The 17,378-nt window shown below is 47.1% G+C and overlaps 2 protein-coding genes across 3 annotated transcripts; both read left to right on the top strand.

Annotated features, from left to right (window-relative positions):
- Positions 1 to 57: 57 nt before the first annotated feature.
- On the top strand, positions 58 to 3,895 carry PSMB8 (proteasome 20S subunit beta 8). 2 transcript variants are annotated; one of them, XM_050787536.1, is made up of 6 exons: positions 58 to 339; positions 1,528 to 1,675; positions 1,837 to 1,948; positions 2,357 to 2,486; positions 2,885 to 3,089; positions 3,570 to 3,895. In XM_050787536.1, exons 1-6 carry the CDS (start codon positions 58 to 60, stop codon positions 3,656 to 3,658), a joined length of 966 nt encoding a protein of 321 aa, XP_050643493.1. In that variant the 3' UTR covers positions 3,659 to 3,895. The 2 variants fall into 2 exon arrangements, with proteins under 2 accessions (XP_050643493.1, XP_050643492.1); XM_050787535.1 differs by lacking the exon at positions 58 to 339 and adding an exon at positions 559 to 767.
- A 1,876-nt stretch (positions 3,896 to 5,771) lies between these two features.
- On the top strand, positions 5,772 to 16,643 carry TAP2 (transporter 2, ATP binding cassette subfamily B member). Its single transcript, XM_050787510.1, has 12 exons — positions 5,772 to 6,022; positions 6,396 to 6,892; positions 6,982 to 7,096; positions 8,847 to 8,977; positions 9,260 to 9,465; positions 11,805 to 12,002; positions 12,168 to 12,296; positions 14,427 to 14,615; positions 14,792 to 14,965; positions 15,140 to 15,299; positions 15,676 to 15,812; positions 16,179 to 16,643. The coding sequence occupies exons 1-12, from the start codon at positions 5,799 to 5,801 to the stop codon at positions 16,356 to 16,358; spliced, it is 2,340 nt and encodes a 779-aa protein (XP_050643467.1). The 5' UTR covers positions 5,772 to 5,798; the 3' UTR covers positions 16,359 to 16,643.
- Positions 16,644 to 17,378: the final 735 nt, after the last annotated feature.

Below are 17,378 nucleotides of genomic sequence, written 5' to 3'. Positions count from 1 at the left end.
CTCTTGTGGGTGACTACAGGTTAGGAGACCGTTGAACTGGGAGGGGCCCTAGGATGGATGCCGTGGAAAGATTCAGAGACTGCGCCCTCTCCCTGGCGCCCCCTTCCCCTACACGCGGCGGTTATATTCTGTTGCAGTTGCCCCAGGACCTGTTCCCAAGACTCTGCCCCCTCTCACTTCCGTCCCTCCTGGTTTTGTAAAGTGATGCTCATAGGAACCCCCACCCCGCGTGAAACGACTCCCAGCTCCTGGCTGACTTCCAGTCTTCTGGTTGAGGCTGCGCCTTTAGATGACACGACCCTACCCACCCCTGTTTCCAGCAGATGCCCAAGCCTGGAAGTACCTCTTACTGTAACATCGCCAAGGGGGCTTTTGAAGGCGCCCGTCGCTTTCTCGCTTTCTTCGGACAACCCTTGACCCATCGTTCTCCCGACCCCCATAAAGGGACAGCAGAGAAGACGGTCCCCAATATGATAGTCCTGGTCCAGGCACTAACTGTCCTTTTCTCGGAAAAGGCAGGGGGGACGTGGAAAAGATTCTGGTTCCCTCCCCTTCGATCTGTGGCTTTCGCTTTCACTTCCTCCTCCGAGAACCGACAGATCTCCGGGTGCTGGGCGGTCATGGCGCTACTGGATGTATGCGGAGCCCCCCGAGGGCAGCGGCCGGAATGGGCTCTCCCGGTTGCGGGAAGCGGGCATCGCTCGGACCCAGGACACTACAGTTTCTCTATGCGATCTCCAGAGCTCGCCTTACCCCGGGGAATGCAGGTCGGGGCTGTAGGGGAACCCTCAGGGATGAGGGAAGGCGGGTGCTGAGGAGTGGAGGGTCGCCTGAGAGGAGGAGGCGAGAGCGGGAGCGCGGGGGACAGGGTGGGGGGCAGCCTTCAGTCCTGGAGAGCGCCAGACCCAAAGAAGAGGCCACGTGGGGATGGGGCCTGAGAGGAGGAAGTGCAGGTTAGGACAAAGAGTTACAGGTGAGGTGGGGGCTCCCAAAGGAAGACAAGAGAGCTTTCCTGCCCTTGTCCACACACAAATCGTGGGGCCTTTTTCATGGGGTTATCACATGATATAGGAGCTGTGTGGTGTCTTGGGAAACCTATGAACTTTGCCTGCTGGCCTCGTCTCAGCAACTCACTTTTGCGCGACTTAGAACAAGTCACTTAGTCTAGGTCCCAAGCCCCTCTTCTGTAAAATGAGGATACTGTTACTAAACGGTGTTTTTTGAGGGTCGAATGGTTTATGCATGGAAGAAACACTTTAAGTCACTCTCAAAGTTTTTTCGTTATGGTAACAAGTGCTTGCTTTCATTTCTATTGTGCTGGAAAATGGAAAAGGTTGATACAGCATACCTCTTCTTTTCCTTCTCCCAAGTCATTTCCTTCTAGAGATTGGTTATTAACTGTTCCATTTATTGATGGTTAGATAATTTGTGCATATCTCCTCACCCTCATACTCTCTAAAACCTTTTCCTGGAGCCTCTTACTACAGAATGTTTCATTGCCTTTCTCTACCTCTTTTCTCTTATCAGCCCACAGAATTCTTCCAGTCTCTGGGTGGGGACGGAGAAGGGAACGTTCAGATTGAGATGGCCCATGGCACCACCACGCTTGCCTTCAAGTTCCAGCATGGAGTGATTGTAGCAGTGGATTCTCGGGCCTCAGCTGGGTCCTACATTGGTGAGTCTATACACTCCAGCAGGCTCCAGAATCTGGGGGGCTGGGCTCCCCTTTCTACAGGAGGCCAACTCTGCAGCAAAGTGGAAGTGGATATTGATTTAGGACACACTGGGGGATCTGTGGGGTCATCCCTTCTCTCCCAAAACTCCATCTTCTTCCAGCTACCTTACGGGTGAACAAGGTGATTGAGATTAACCCTTACCTGCTTGGCACCATGTCTGGCTGTGCAGCAGACTGTCAGTACTGGGAGCGCCTGCTGGCCAAGGAATGCAGGTAAGTGAGGCCTCTCATCTTCCTTTCTTAGTCTAGTGGTTAATCCCTGGATCTCTCAGATCATTGCTCCTTACTCTTGTCCTATGTGGTCCATCTTAGTGCTAATAGCATATTTCACAAAACAGCTTTTTGGTGATAAGAACCTTCTCCCAAATCTCCGCCTGTGCTCCACACATAAGCCAGATAATATGTCAGTTATTTAGCACTGACACATCCACCCCCATGGGATAGTATCATTTACTAGGCTGCCTTTGTATGTTTCAGATACTTTAAATTCCAAATCTTTCCCTCATCTTTAGATCCTACAAAATAATTCCTTTCCAATGCTTATCTCTTCAATCGTTTCCTGTCTCATCAAGTTGGCAAGAGCTAACCTCCCTTCCCTCACTCCACTTTGTCCTCACCCAGGCTGTACTATCTGCGAAATGGAGATCGTATTTCGGTGTCGGCAGCCTCCAAGCTGCTGTCCAACATGATGTGCCAGTACCGGGGCATGGGCCTCTCTATGGGCAGCATGATCTGTGGCTGGGATAAGAAGGTGGGTGCTCTCCATTCTCCATGTTCCCCCACCATGTCCCCCATGGATGACATATGTTTCCCATCATATGCTCCTACTCCCTCCCTGACAAGATGCATGGCATATAGAATGCTTGGTTATAGAACTGTTCCAGTATATCCATGGACTATTTATTGACCCAGATATGAATCATTTCGTGTGTTTTGTAAGCTTGTCCCCTTTTTGTTAAATAGTTGATTTCAAGTTTGTTTTTTCTTTTTTATTTCTAAAGTTCTATGACTTTACCAGAGTGATTTCCTAATTCCAGTGCTCTTGTGGTAATATTAATTCTTTTGTCCACTTTTTATGACTCACATTTGAACCTCCATATTACCAACATCTTCCTCTCCAATTTCAGCCTGAAATCTTTCATCTTACAGGGTCCTGGACTCTACTACGTGGATGAACATGGGACTCGGCTCTCAGGAAATATGTTCTCCACTGGTAGTGGGAACACTTATGCCTACGGGGTCATGGACAGTGGCTATCGGCCTAATCTTAGCCCTGAAGAGGCCTATGACCTTGGCCGCAGGGCGATTGCTCATGCCACTCACAGAGACAGCTATTCTGGAGGCGTTGTCAATAGTAAGAGACCAATGCTCCCACCATCATGTCTGGGAGGAATCAGCGGGCGGTTGGGGGGTGATTTAAGATTGAGAAACTAGCCTGGCCAAGATGAAACCCCATCTCTACTAAAAATACAAAAATTAGCCGGACATGGTGACGGGTGCCTATAGTCCCAGCTACTTGGGAGGCTGAGGCAGGAGAATCACTTGAACCTGGGAGGTGGAACTTGGCAGTGAGCCAAGATCATGCCATTGCACTCCGGTCTGGGCCACAGAGCGAGACTCTGTCTCAAAAGAAAAAAAAAAAAAAGATTGAAAGACTCAAAGGAGGGAGAGTGGTAGGAAGGAAATTTTCAGAGTCAGAAGAAGGGCATTAAAGGCCCAGTCATACGGTTTTAAGCCTGCGCATGTGTCTTGTTGCTGCCTTCAACGTAACATCAGTGACAGGAACTTGCTGAGCTGAAAGGTGACTCCGAGTTCTTTTCTCATTTGTCCACAGTGTACCACATGAAGGAAGATGGTTGGGTAAAAGTAGAAAGTACAGATGTCAGTGACCTGCTGCACCAGTACCGGGAAGCCAACCAGTAATGGTGGTGGTGGCAGCTGGGCAGGTCTCCTCCGCGAGGGCTTGGCCGACTCAGGGACCTGAGCCACGTTAAGTCCCAGAGGAAGAAGCCTAGCCTGAGCCAAAGGCAGAGTACGGGCTCAGCAGCCAGAGGAGGTGGTGACGTGCATCTTCTGCGTGTTCTCTATCTGAACAAGTGTTTCCCCCAGGGAAGCTTCTGGGTGCCCCACTAAGTAGAATAAAGAAAAACGGTTATAAATGCCTCTTGTGGCTGAATGGGGTTGGGCCTGTGGTTGTTGGGTGGGGCAGGAAATAAAGAGACACTTTTTCTGGAGAAGAGACTCAGACCCTTATCTAAGAAATGTGGCCTTACCACATATTTCTTCCTGGGGTTTCCTTCCACACTCATCTCTCCAAGACCTCAGGAAGGCTGTTCATTGTTGTCCATGGACATTTATTTGCAATTTCACATAGGTTAGGGTCCTTTCCATAGAGGGACACCTGGGGACTCCTGTGTGCTCCACTGTTAATGGTTTGAGGAACAGGGAGTAGGGCACCTAGGATAACTGTTTTTGACTTTACAGAGTGGGATGAAAAAGCTTCCACTTCACCTTAACACGGTAATCATATAAACACCATACCATTTACCCCAAATAACACTTCGGAGATACTGGATATTGAATATAAAGACAGACATTAGGGGTCCAATTCCATGATGTGTCATGCTGAATTGCAAGATGACAGGACTATAATTCTAGAGGAAGAAGAGATCAGGGGGACTCCCCTAAGTGAGGAGTGCAGGGAAAATGTGAAAGACGCAGGTTAGAAGAAATAGACACACATCATGAGATTTCCGGAATCATGCTGGAACTACGGACCGTGTCCCTTTCCAGAGAATAAAGGAAACAAATGCTTGAAAGTAGGAGCATGAGCTTGAGCATGGAACTTTCTTCATTAGAGAGAGATACTTAAAATTCCAGAATGAATAGAGTTGTAAAAACTTTAGCGAGTCCCTACTTAAAATCCCTCCTCCCCACCACCACTGTTTTAAACTTTAAGTGACTCCTTGGTAGTCACACAGATAACATTTCAAAATGGTGATTGGAATCCAAGTGACCCTTCCTTTGGGGATTTTGTTTGTTTGTTTTTAGTTTGGGAGGTGGTTTCAATCTGAAGAGTCCTTTCTGGAATAAACGAATCTTTCTGTTGCATAGGTAGGCTCTGGGTCAGGAAGGATATTTAGAAACCTGATTACTGTTCTAAACAGTGTTAAAATAGAACAAGAACCAAAGCCCAGTACCGTGCATTTCCCTCATAGGCTGAAGGTGCGCCCAACATAATTTGGAATACAGGCTTAGAGGCATCTGAGCACGCGCCAGCTCAAGGTGCTCTGCTGAGAAGGACGGATGAAGAGAAGGACGGATGAAGAGGTCAGGGCCTCCTAAATTCAAAATCTGTACGTGAAAAGCCCCTTTGGCCTGGTGAGATTGGTTGGAACCTTCTATTTAGGAGAGCCCGGCATATTTTTTCGTTCGCCTAAAACTGGAGCTTGCATGGAACAGGGCACTTTTTTTTTTTTTTTTTTTTTTTTAAAGACAAAGTCTCGCTCTTGTCGCCCAGGCTGGAGTGCAATGACCTGATCTCGGCTCACTGAAACCACTGTCTCCTGAGTTCAAGCAATTCTCCTGCCTCAGCCTCCCGAGTAGCTGGGATTACAGGCGTCTGCCATCATGCCCTGGCTAATTTTTGTATTTTTAGTAGAGACAGGGTTTCACCATGTTGGCCAGGCTGGTCTCGAACTCCTGACTTTAGGCAGTCCGCCCGCCTCGGCCTCCCAAAGTGCTGTGATTACAGGCGTGAGCCACCGCAAGAGGGCACTTCTTAACAGTAAGTTCAGAGCTTGAAGTAGTAACTGAGAAAATCTAGTGATTCTCCAATTACAAAGCATTCTTCAATTACAAAGCAAGGACAACAGATAAAGTCCTTGAGACAACTGTATTTTACTTAATGATAAAGAAACATTTTTGCAGTTTTATATCCCAGAGTAACCACCACTAAGGGTGAGTGAGACTCATTGAGGACTGTGCCTTGCGAACCAGAGTTCGGGCTCCCGTTCCGCTGTCTGCGGGTCTCGCGCGCCCCCTCCCGGCGGCCCAGCCCAGAATGAAGGCCTTGGCTGCGGAAGCGAAAGCGAAAGCGAAAGCTGCTCGAGCCCTGACGCCCGCCCTGGCTGAGCGTAGCTGGCTGACCAGAGCCGGTAGCGAAGTTGGGAGAGGCGGAGCGGACCTCAGCGCTGAAGCAGAAGATCCCGGAGGTGCAGTCTCCCCGCCGCGGCTGGTGAGTTGGTGCGGAGGGGAACCTGGAGCGCCAACAGGGACGCAGCCCAAGTGACTACCCACTCTACGCTCCAGCTTCCCAGTCCCTCTGCACCCGGCGATAGGAGGCAGCGGAGCCCGGACCGCTTAGCTCGCTGCGGCAGGCGGGGGTGGGGGTGGGGGTCCGGGGAATTTTTTTTTTTTTTTTTTTTTTTTTAAGCACGAGGCTCCTGATGGTCATGCTTCCAGCTCCCCAGGCAGGCCGAAAGCTGTCTGTTGTAGGAGGGGTGTACGGATGAGCACCGGTTACTCGGGAGAGCTCTCAGGGTCGAATAGGATAAAATGAGAAGCCGATGGAAGGGTTGGGCGAAGCCAGGCGGGTAGGAGGGCGGGGACAAGGACTGGGACTCCACCCCCATAATTTCTCATCTCGTATCCTTGACAGAGCCATGCTGCTCCCTGACCTGAGACCCTGGACCTTCCTGCTGCTGGTGGACGCGGCTTTACTGTGGCTGCTTCAGGGCCCTCTGGGGACTTTGCTTCCTCAAGGGCTGCCAGGACTATGGCTGGAGGGGACCCTGCGGCTGGGAGGGCTGTGGGGGCTGCTGAAGCTAAGAGGGCTGCTGGGATTTGTGGGGACACTGCTGCCCCCACTCTGTCTGGCCACCCCCCTGACTGTCTCCCTGAGAGCCCTGGTCGCGGGGGCCTCACGTGCTCCCCCAGCCAGAGTCGCTTCAGCCTCTTGGAGCTGGCTGCTGGTGGGGTACGGGGCCGCGGGGCTCAGCTGGTCACTGTGGGCTGTTCTGAGCCCTCCTGGAGCCCAGGAGAAGGAGCAGGACCAGGTGAACAACAAAGTCTTGATGTGGAGGCTGCTGAAGCTCTCCAGGCCGGACCTGCCTCTCCTCGTTGCCGCCTTCTTCTTCCTTGTCCTTGCTGTCTTAGGTGAGTCGGGAGAGGACGTTGTGAGTTGGAGGTGGGAAAAGGGCCTGGGCACCAGTACATTCATGCGTTATTTTTCATGCCTCTCTCAGGTGAGACATTAATCCCTCACTATTCTGGTCGTGTGATTGACATCCTGGGAGGTGATTTTGACCCCCATGCCTTTGCCAGTGCCATCTTCTTCATGTGCCTCTTCTCCTTTGGCAGGTAGGTGATGGGCAGCTGGGCCCGTTTGCTAGCCCCAAATCTTTCCAGGGGTCTTCACTTCCCTAACTCTATTTCAGGCCCTTTCAGGCGCAAAGCACAAAAATACTCAAACTAAAATATGGCGAATGTAGTCACCATTCTGTTTCTTCTATCCATTCATTTCTTCCTTCATTCATATTCATCCAGTATCTTCAAAGTTTATCTGATCTTATTATAGGTACAAGTTATGAGTGAAGGTAGTACAGAAGGAATTGAAGTCTCAGATGGAATGCCTCTCAGTTGTCTCTCAACATTCCTAGGCCCATGAAATTCCATTTCTTTCTGCCTCCTACCGCTAAGTCTGTCTCCAAAGTATCTCTCCAGGGTCACTCTCTCCTCAGGACGGGCATGCTTCTCCCTCTCACTCTTCTTTCCCAACTTACCTTGCCAGTCCCTGAAGATCTTACTCTGAGGCTTATCACCTTTCTTTCCAGAATCATTACTCTTTTCCCTTCACTTGCTTTCCCTTCTCTTTCTAGACATAAACAAACAAACTGTTTGATAAGGCTTGGACTGGGATGAGGTGAGTGAGGCACCTGGGGTGCAAAGTTTAAGGAGGTGCGCACTCACCTTACCCAAATCCCAGCCGGCCTGATTGTCTCTATTTTTATGGTCATACTTAATTTAGAATACCCTCAAAAACCATTTCTTCATTGTGCCTTCATTCCATCCTGGCTGCTTTCTGCTGAAACTACAGTCATGCACTGCATAATGATGTTTAGGTCAATGATGGGCCACATATAAGATGGTGGACCCACAAAATTATAATACCATATTTTTACTGTACCTTTTCTATGTTTAGATACACAGAGACTTACTTCTGTGTTACAGTCACCCACAGTGTTAGGTGCAGTCATATGTGTAAGATTTGTAGTCTAGGAGGAATAGGCTAAACTACATGGCCTAGGTGTGCAGTAGGCTATGACATCTAGGTTTGTGTAAGTACATTCCATGATGCTCACACAACGATGAAAGTAATGACACATTTCTCAGAATGCATCCCTTTCATTAAAGTCCAAACCCTCATTATATCATGTCTGACTATTCCAAATGCTTCTTCAATATGGTAACTAAATTTGTGTTAGAAACATATATGTTGTAAAATACCTGCTTTTATGCTTTTATATTTTTTCCTCTAAGTTTTACTGTGGTCATGTAGTTGGTCTAAGAGGAATTCTCCAGCCTGAAGGATGAAAGATGGGAACCACATGACTCGGGCTCCAGAGAATGGTGGGGGCAGGGAGTTTATTACTGCAGTTCCCATGATGAAGTATCTATGATGACAGGCAAGGGCTTTAGGTATGGGGCAGGAAGGAGACGAAGGCAGAGGAGACACACAGAGGGACAAGCCTGAGGGAGGCCAGGACAGAAACAAGCACTGGGATACTTGTTTCCACAATATCTTTTCCCTTCTATTGTAGCCTTCTATTGTGTCTAGTACAGAGTGCACTCCATAAATACTTGTGAATTTGTACATGTTATGATTTTGTTCTCATATCTAGCTCACCATGTCTCCCCTTTCTTCTTCCTCTGTGTATTCCTTGCCTCTTCTCTCTCTGTGTGTCTGTCTCTCATTTCTTTCTCTTTTGCCTCTCCTGGCATGCTTTCCCCCGACTTTGTGCTTCTCTGCACTCCTGGCTTGCTCCTCTGTTTCACCCGCTGGCTTGCTCCTTCTCTGCATCTCCCTCCCCTCTCATCTCCTACCCCGCAGCTCACTGTCTGCAGGCTGCCGAGGAGGCTGCTTCACCTACACCATGTCTAGAATCAACTTGCGGATCCGGGAGCAGCTTTTCTCCTCCCTGCTGCGCCAGGACCTCGGTTTCTTCCAGGAGGTGAAGACAGGTGGGACCTGGAGTCCAGGTCTGGGATTCCCATGGACATCCCTTGCCCCTCAGTGATCTTCCATCCACAGCCTCTCCTCCTGCCTTCACTCGTATGCCAGGACCTGGGGATGCTTTTCTCTCATTTGGGACAGGGGGGGAAGCAGCCTCCACTGTCCCTCTGCAAGTGAAGAAGGATGTTCAGAGGAGGGGGCTGTGTCAGAGGGAACGGTTAGGAGGGAGTTTCTGGGGGCCCTGCAGTACACATAGTTTCCTCTTTCCTCACCTGCTCTGTCCTTCTTAGGGGAGCTGAACTCACGGCTGAGCTCGGATACCACCCTGATGAGTAACTGGCTTCCTTTAAATGCCAATGTGCTCTTGCGAAGCCTGGTGAAAGTGGTGGGGCTGTATGGCTTCATGCTCAGCATATCGCCTCGACTCACCCTCCTTTCTCTGCTGGACGTGCCCTTCACAATAGCAGCCGAGAAGGTGTACAACACCCGTCATCAGGTGAGTGTGCATGTGAGGGAACCCCAAAGGGAGAATAAAACTGACAGGTGAGGAGGCTTCCACATTTGTGGCTAGAGGATCTCCTAGAGAGAGATGTTCTCTTCTCAGCCCTTAGGGGAGAAGGTATATTGTATGTATATACCACATTTTGCTTGTCCAGCCATCCAACAATGGATATTTGAGTTCAGAAGGTTCATGATCCTCCAGAACTGTAAACAAAAATGTAAAAGTGTGTGTGAGGGTGTGGGGGAGGGAATAGGAAGGGGAGATGATAGGAGGTGATAACTTTTCATTAGCTTCTTAAAGGAGTCTATACATCCCCCGCCCCCACTGCGAAGATTAAAAATGATTTCTTGGAGGCTTTTAGGCAGGGAGATTTTCCCTTTAAAATCAGCAGAAGAAGTCTGGATGAAGCATAGAGAAAGGAGGCGTCATCAGGAAGTCCTGAGTCTGAATGTCAGCTCCACCTTCTCTTTTTCTCTTATATTGTGGTAAAACATACATAATATAAAATTTACCATTTTAACCATTTGAAGTGTACAGTGCAGTGACATTTAGGAAACCCACATTGTTATTGGGCAACCATTGTCACCATCCATCTCCAGAACTTTTTTCATCTTCCTAAAATGAAACTCTGTACCCACTAAACAGTAACTGCCTACTACCCCCAACCCCTGGCCCCTGGCAACCTCCATTGTACCTTCTGTCTCCGTGAATTTGATGACTCCAGGTACTGTATGTAACTGGAACCATACAGTATTTGTCTTTTTGTGACTGGCTTATTTTACTTAACGTAATGTCTTCAGGCCTCATCCCTATTGTAGCATGCATTAGAATTTCCTCCCTTTTAAGGCTGCATAATATTCTGTTGTGTGCATACGTCACATTTTGATTATCCATCTGTCAATGGACATTTGCGTTGTTTCCACCTTTTGGCTATTGTGAATTATGCTGCTGTGGACATGAGTGTACAAATACCTGTTTGATACCCTGCTTTTGGTTCTTTTGGGTATATACTTAGAAGTGGAGTTGCTGGATCATATGGTAATTCTATTTTAAAATTTTTGAGGAACCATGTATTAGTCCATTTTTACGCTGCTGATAAAGACACACCCAAGATTAGGCAATTTACAAAAGAAAGAGATTTATTGGACTTACAGTTCCACGTGGCTGAGAAGACCTCACAATCATGGCGGAAGGTGAAAGACACATTTCACATGGCAGCAGACGAGAAAAGAGAGCTTGTGCAGGGGAACTCCCCTTCTTAACCCCACCATGTCTCGTGAGACTTATTCATTATCACAAGAAGCACGGGAAAGACTTGCTCCCATGATTGAATTACCTCCTACCCAATCCCTCCCATGACACATGGGAATTCAAGATGAGATTTGGGTAGGGACACAGCCAGACTGTATCAAACCACCACACAGTTTTCCATAGCGGAGGCAACAATTTTAAATTCCCACCAGTGGTGATTAAGGTTTCCAATTTCTCCACATCCTCATCAACACTTATTACTTTTTGTTGTCTTTTTTTTTTTCTGATAGCCATCCTAATGGTGGTGATTAGGTGATTAGGATTATCTCATTGTGGTTTTGATTTGCATTTCCCTAATGATTAGTAAATGTTGAGCATCTTTTCGTGTGTTTTTTAGCCATTTATGTATCTTTTTTGAAAGAATGTAAGTTCTTTGCCCATTTTTTGTTTTTTTTTTTTTGAGTTATGGGAGTTCACTAAATGTTTTGCATATTAATTTCTTATCAGATATATGATTCGCAAATATTTTCTTGCATTTATGGTTGCTTTTTCACTCTGTCAATAGAGTTCTTTGATGCACAAGCGTTTTAGATTCTGATGAAGTCTGATTTATCTATTTTTTGTTGTCTGTGCTTTTGGTGTCATGTCCAAGAAATCATTGCCAAATCTAGTGGCATGAGGCTCTTCTCCTACATTTTCCTAGGAGTTTTATAGTGTTAGCTCTTATGTTGAGGCCTCTGATCCATTTGGAATTACATCTCCCCCTTTCTTAACTATCTGTGGCTCCTTGGGAAAACTACGCTTCCTTCCTGATTCAGACACTGGGGATGGGAGAATTACCTCAAATGAAGGTTAAAAAAAAATTGCATGTATCTCCTATACTACCTAACACTGAGAGCTCGATAATATCTTGTTCCCTCGCTCCTTCACTCTTACTCCTTCTGGAAAGAAGAGTAAGGAAGAAGGAAAGAAACAGTTTGGTATTTTTAGGTAGACTAGGGAGCATCGCATAGGCTGGAATAAGATGTGGGGGCCTGCTGTCTCTGCCACATCAGCCCCGGTGTTTGCTGACCCTCTTCCAGGCAGTGCTTCGGGAGATCCAGGATGCAGTGGCCAGGGCTGGGCAGGTGGTGCGGGAGGCCGTTGGAGGGTTGCAGACCGTTCGCAGTTTTGGGGCTGAGGAGCATGAAGTCTGTCGCTATAAAGAGGCCCTTGAACAATGCCGGCAGCTGTATTGGCGGAGAGACCTGGAACGCGCCTTGTACCTGCTCATAAGGAGGGTAAGATAGCAGAGTGGTTGTGAAAGGAGCCCAGGAAAAGGGGAGGGAAAGGGAAAGGGAAACTACAGCTGGTTCTGGGGGCCTTTGCAGGTCAGTCTCATAGAGGCAGAGAGGGGGAAAGAATGGGAAGATTCCCAGCCTCATTTCTTTCTTCTCCTCTCCCAGGTGCTGCACTTGGGGGTGCAGGTGCTGATGCTGAGCTGTGGGCTGCAGCAGATGCAGGATGGGGAGCTCACCCAGGGCAGCCTGCTTTCCTTTATGATCTACCAGGAGAGCGTGGGGAGCTATGTGCACGTGAGTGAGAAGCCAAGCCTGCTCTCCTTTTTTGCCTCTCTTTTTCTTTGTGGCCTTCTGGGCCTTGGGCTTTATTTGTTCCTTTTAACAATACAATACAAAACCAAAACCGCCAAGTAATTTTACTATGGAGAATTTTCAACATATGCCAAAAATGAGACAAAATACTTTTACAAATTCACCTGTGTACATCCTGTGCTTTACTCATGCCCAATCTTGTTTGATCTGTATCCCCAGCCACTTCCCCCACCCATATTATTCTGAAGCAAATCCAATATATTATATAGTTTCATCTGTAAATATTTTGGTATGTTTCTTAAAAAATAAACATCTTTAAAAGTATGTAACAACAAAGCCATTATCACACCAAAAAATTAACAATAGTTCTTAAAATTTATCAAATACAGTCAGTTGTCAAATTTCCACTTGTGCTATTCATGTAATATATGTGTATGAGTGTGTTTATTGTACTTTGCTTGAATCAGGATCCAAAACCAGCCACATATTGTGATTGGTTGATACATCTTTTAAGTCTGTCTGTCTATCTATCTATCTATCTATCTATCTATCTATCTATCTATCTATCTGTCTATCTGTCTATCTATCTATCTATCTATCTATCTATCTATCTATCTATCTATCTATCTATCTATGTATCTATCCATCTATCCATCTATCTATTTATCTATCTAAGTCTATCTATGTCTGTCTATCTAAGTCTATCTGTCTATCAATCTAAGTCTGTCTATCTATCTATCTATCTATCTATCTATCTATCTCTGTCTATCTGTATCTATCTCTGTCTATCTAAGTCTATCTAAGTCTATCTATCTAAGTCTGTCTGTCTATCTATCTATCTATCTATCTATCTATCTATCTATCTATCTATCTCTATCTATCTCTATCTATCCAAGTCTATCTATCTCTATCTCTCTATCTATCTATCTATCTATCTATCTATCTATCTATCTATCTATCTATCTAAGTCTATCTAAGTCTATCTATCTATCTATCTATCTATCTATCTATCTATCTATCTATGTCTATCTATCTATCTACCTATCTATCTAAGTCTGTCTATCTCTATCTATCTAAGTCTATCTATCTATCTATCTATGTCCATCTGTCTGTCTGTCCATCCATCCATCTATCCATCAATCCATGTGTCTTTCTAAAAGTTTCCCTTGCACAGTTTATTTGCTGAAGAAATAGGTTGTTTGTCCTGTAGAGTTTCTTAGGGTCTGGATTTTGTTGACTGAATCCTTGTGGTATTATATGCTCTTCTTCCTCTGTATTTCCTGTCTATTGATAAATACACCTAGAAGCTTGTGAGACTGAGGTTTTTTTTTTTTTTTTTTTTTTTTTTTTTTTTTTTTTTTTTTTTTTTTTTTTTGTCTTTTTCCAGCAACAGTGCTTTTTAGATGGTGATGCTTTCTTTCTCCAAGAGTCACACAGTGTCTGGTTCTCTATTTGTGGCAACATCAGCCACCGATGAGCAGTACCTAGATCCATGACAGAATTAGGGCTGCAAAAGGGAGATACTCTGTCATTCTTCACATATTATCTGAAGTAGGTCTATGAAGGGAGACTTCCCCTTATCTACCATTTCATTACCCAGTGGTACAGTTTGATGAGGAAAGGCAGAGTGAGCATTTAGGTCTCTTCCTACATTTACCAGTTCTCAAAAACAGCTACTTCATCCAGGGCTTTATTTAAACATTTTCCTAGACATTTGATAAACATCTTTTTTGTGTAGAGAACTGCGCTAGGCACTCTGATGGCTACACAGGTGAGTTGGACACAGTGCCTGCATTTAAGGAGTTCCTGTCTAATCAAGCAAGACAGAACTGGGCCCAAGTAATAGGAAGCAGTAACTGAAAAGATCTGGGGCTAGAGGCAATGCTGAATGGCAGGAGAATGGACTATGTATCTTTTACATTGCAAATTGGAACACTGGGGTATTGGTGCTGCTCTTAAATTCCATCCAAATTGTACATTTAAAGGTGGAGAATCTCTTTTGAATATGGAGGAGGAGCAGTACAGTTGTGAGTGGAGTGTGTGAGGAGTTGGGAGGGTGGTCTCTGGTGGAAGTGTGTTTGATTAGCCGGCTCTCCCATTCCTGTTTTCCAGACCCTGGTATACATATATGGGGATATGCTCAGCAACGTGGGAGCTGCGGACAAGGTTTTCTCCTACATGGACCGACAGCCAAATCTGCCCTCACCTGGCACACTGGCCCCCACCACTCTGCAGGGGGTTGTGAAATTCCAAGACGTCTCCTTTGCATATCCCAATCGCCCCGACAGGCCTGTGCTCAAGGTGCCTGAAAGAGGGAGGAAACCTGGACCCTTGCTCTCTGCTGCTAATGCATAATTGGACATCACAGCCTGTAGTTCATTTGCCTCTGAGAAACTGGTCTTGCCTCTGCTAGGAAGAGAAATGGAGGGATTTTGAGGGAGAAGGGGCAGGCCCTTAACTCTTTTCTGGTTTTCTAGGGGCTGACGTTCACCCTACGTCCTGGTGAGGTGACGGCACTGGTGGGACCCAATGGGTCTGGGAAGAGCACAGTGGCTGCCCTGCTGCAGAATCTGTACCAGCCCACCGCGGGACAGGTGCTGCTGGATGGAAAGCCCGTCTCACAATATGAACACTGCTACCTGCACAGCCAGGTGGGTGAGGAGGGAGAAGACGGGACAGGAGAAGGGAGCATGTACAGAGAGAGGATGGGAGATCCACGGGAAGACGCACCAGGTGTTCATTCTGAGGGAGGTAGGTGGGGAGGACAAGAGGGCCCCTGCCTTGGGGGTTTACACATAGTCCTCTGCCCCGTCCCCTCTGCACAGGTGGTTTCAGTTGGGCAGGAGCCTGTGCTGTTCTCCGGTTCTGTGAGGAACAACATTGCTTATGGGCTGCAGAGCTGCGAAGATGATAAAGTGATGGCGGCTGCCCAGGCTGCCCACGCAGATGACTTCATCCAGGAAATGGAGCATGGAATATACACAGGTATCTTCTACAAATTGTAAGCCTGCTCCTTCAGTGAAAAAGAGAAAGTCACACTTACTCTTAGTGGTGAGAGTCGTGTCCTTGTAACTTGATGTTTGCTGTTCCTTTGCCCTTTCCTCCATTCCTATGTCTCCTTCTCCATACCCTGAATTCTTCAGCCTCCATCTTGCTCAAGAGCCTTTGTTTGCAGAGAGCAATGCAGCAGTGGTGCTCCCTCCACGGGCAGCCTCGTCAGGTCTCCACCCCATGGCCCTCCTCCCACTGGACCCTCCTACCTCCCGAGGTCCTACTGGAAGTACCTGCTATGCACTTGTCCCTCCTTGTATGTTGTCTCTGTCACTTGTATCTGAGGTAGGGAATTTTTTGATGTCCTCAGATGTAGGGGAGAAGGGGAGCCAGCTGGCTGCGGGACAGAAACAACGTCTGGCCATTGCCCGGGCCCTTGTGCGAGACCCACGAGTCCTTATCCTGGATGAGGCCACTAGTGCCCTGGATGTGCAGTGCGAGCAGGCCGTGAGTACCGTGAGAGGGGCAGGGGACAGTGGGGCCTGGGAGCGGGCACGCTGGGAGGATCAGCCTGTGCAGAATTGGGCAGAGGGAGGACGAAGGACCTACTAGTGGAAACAGTCTGTGCCTTCTTGGGGTTGGGGAATGGAATCTGGTGGTGTGAAGGCAGCCCCAATTCCTCCTGGGCTCCCGTTCCTCCAGCTGTGGCAGTACAGCCAGGCGAGAAGGGCAGTCCAGGCCTTTATCTACTGCCCTTTCCTACCTTCTTTTATTTCACATCTTCTTTACCCTAAGTCCTAAGAGATGGTGCCCAGGTGGATGTGGTGTCCGTCTCATTCCTGTCTTTCTGAGGCACTGTGATCACCCCTTCAGCTGCAGGACTGGAATTCCCGTGGGGATCGCACGGTGCTGGTGATCGCTCACAGGCTGCAGACAGTTCAGAGCGCCCACCAGATCCTCGTTCTCCAGGAGGGCGAGCTGCAGAAGCTTGCCCAGCTCCAAGAGGGGCAGGACTTCTATTCCCGCCTGGTGCAGCAGCGGCTGATGGACTGAGGCCCCAGGGATACTGGGCCGTCTTCTCAGGGGCGTCTCCAGGACCCAGAGCTGTTCCTGCTTTGAGTTTCCCAGAGCTGTGTGGCCAGATAGTTATTCCTGAGTTGCAGGCACGATGGAGATTTGGACCCTGTGTGCTTTTGGTGGGATGGAAGGGTGGGGTGGGTTTGGGTGGGGGCTGTCTATGTCCAGGAAACTTAATTCCTTGGTGACTAGAGCTTTGCCTGGTGATGAGGAGTATTTTGTGGCATAATAAATATATTTTAAAATATTTTCCTTCTTACATGAACTGTATACATTCATATAGAAAATTTAGACAATATAAAAAAGTACAAAGAAGAAAAGTAAAAGTACCCGTTGTGTCACTTCCCAGAGATAACCATAGTTACTATTTTGCTGCCTGTCCCATCAGTTGTTTATCTGTTTTTTGAGATAGAAATTAACAAAAAATGACATAAATATTCATGAGATTGCCTTTCTATATCCTTCCCTGTTCCCACCAGTATCTGCTATTTTGAAGAAGCTAGGGTATGGAGGGACAGAGAACAGTTCCCTGATTAACAGTATTAATAACAACATTGGTAACAGCTACAATTTATAGAGTTTTAATGTGAGTAGGAACTATGCTAAGTGTTTTCAATGTATTATCGTTTTTAATCATTATCCCCAACCCTATGAGGTTGGTTATTACCCCTGTTTTACAGACGAGGAGACTGAAGCTCACAGGGGTTAATGACTTTCCCAAGGCGGTCGTAGTAGTGGACTTGGAGTTTGAACACAGGCCTGACCCTAGAGTCCACACGCTGACCCAAGAAATGATATTGCATCTTGGGTCCATAAACCCTAATCCATAATCAGATTGAGAAAAGCTCTGCTGCTTTGAGCTCTAAATAATTCTGAATCTATTCTCTTCTCTCCGGTCCCATTGTTACAGTCTTCACTCATAGACTTAAGATAATCCCATCACCAGAGCGGTTTCTCTGCCATTAGCTTCCCTCTTCCAGCCATTCTTCACAAAGT

Source organism: Macaca thibetana, chromosome 4 (assembly GCF_024542745.1).
Source record: "Macaca thibetana thibetana isolate TM-01 chromosome 4, ASM2454274v1, whole genome shotgun sequence".
Classification (NCBI taxonomy): Eukaryota; Metazoa; Chordata; class Mammalia; order Primates; family Cercopithecidae; genus Macaca; species Macaca thibetana.
The sequence above is the reverse complement of the archived record's forward strand: the minus strand, read 5'-3'. Positions and strand labels throughout refer to the sequence as shown.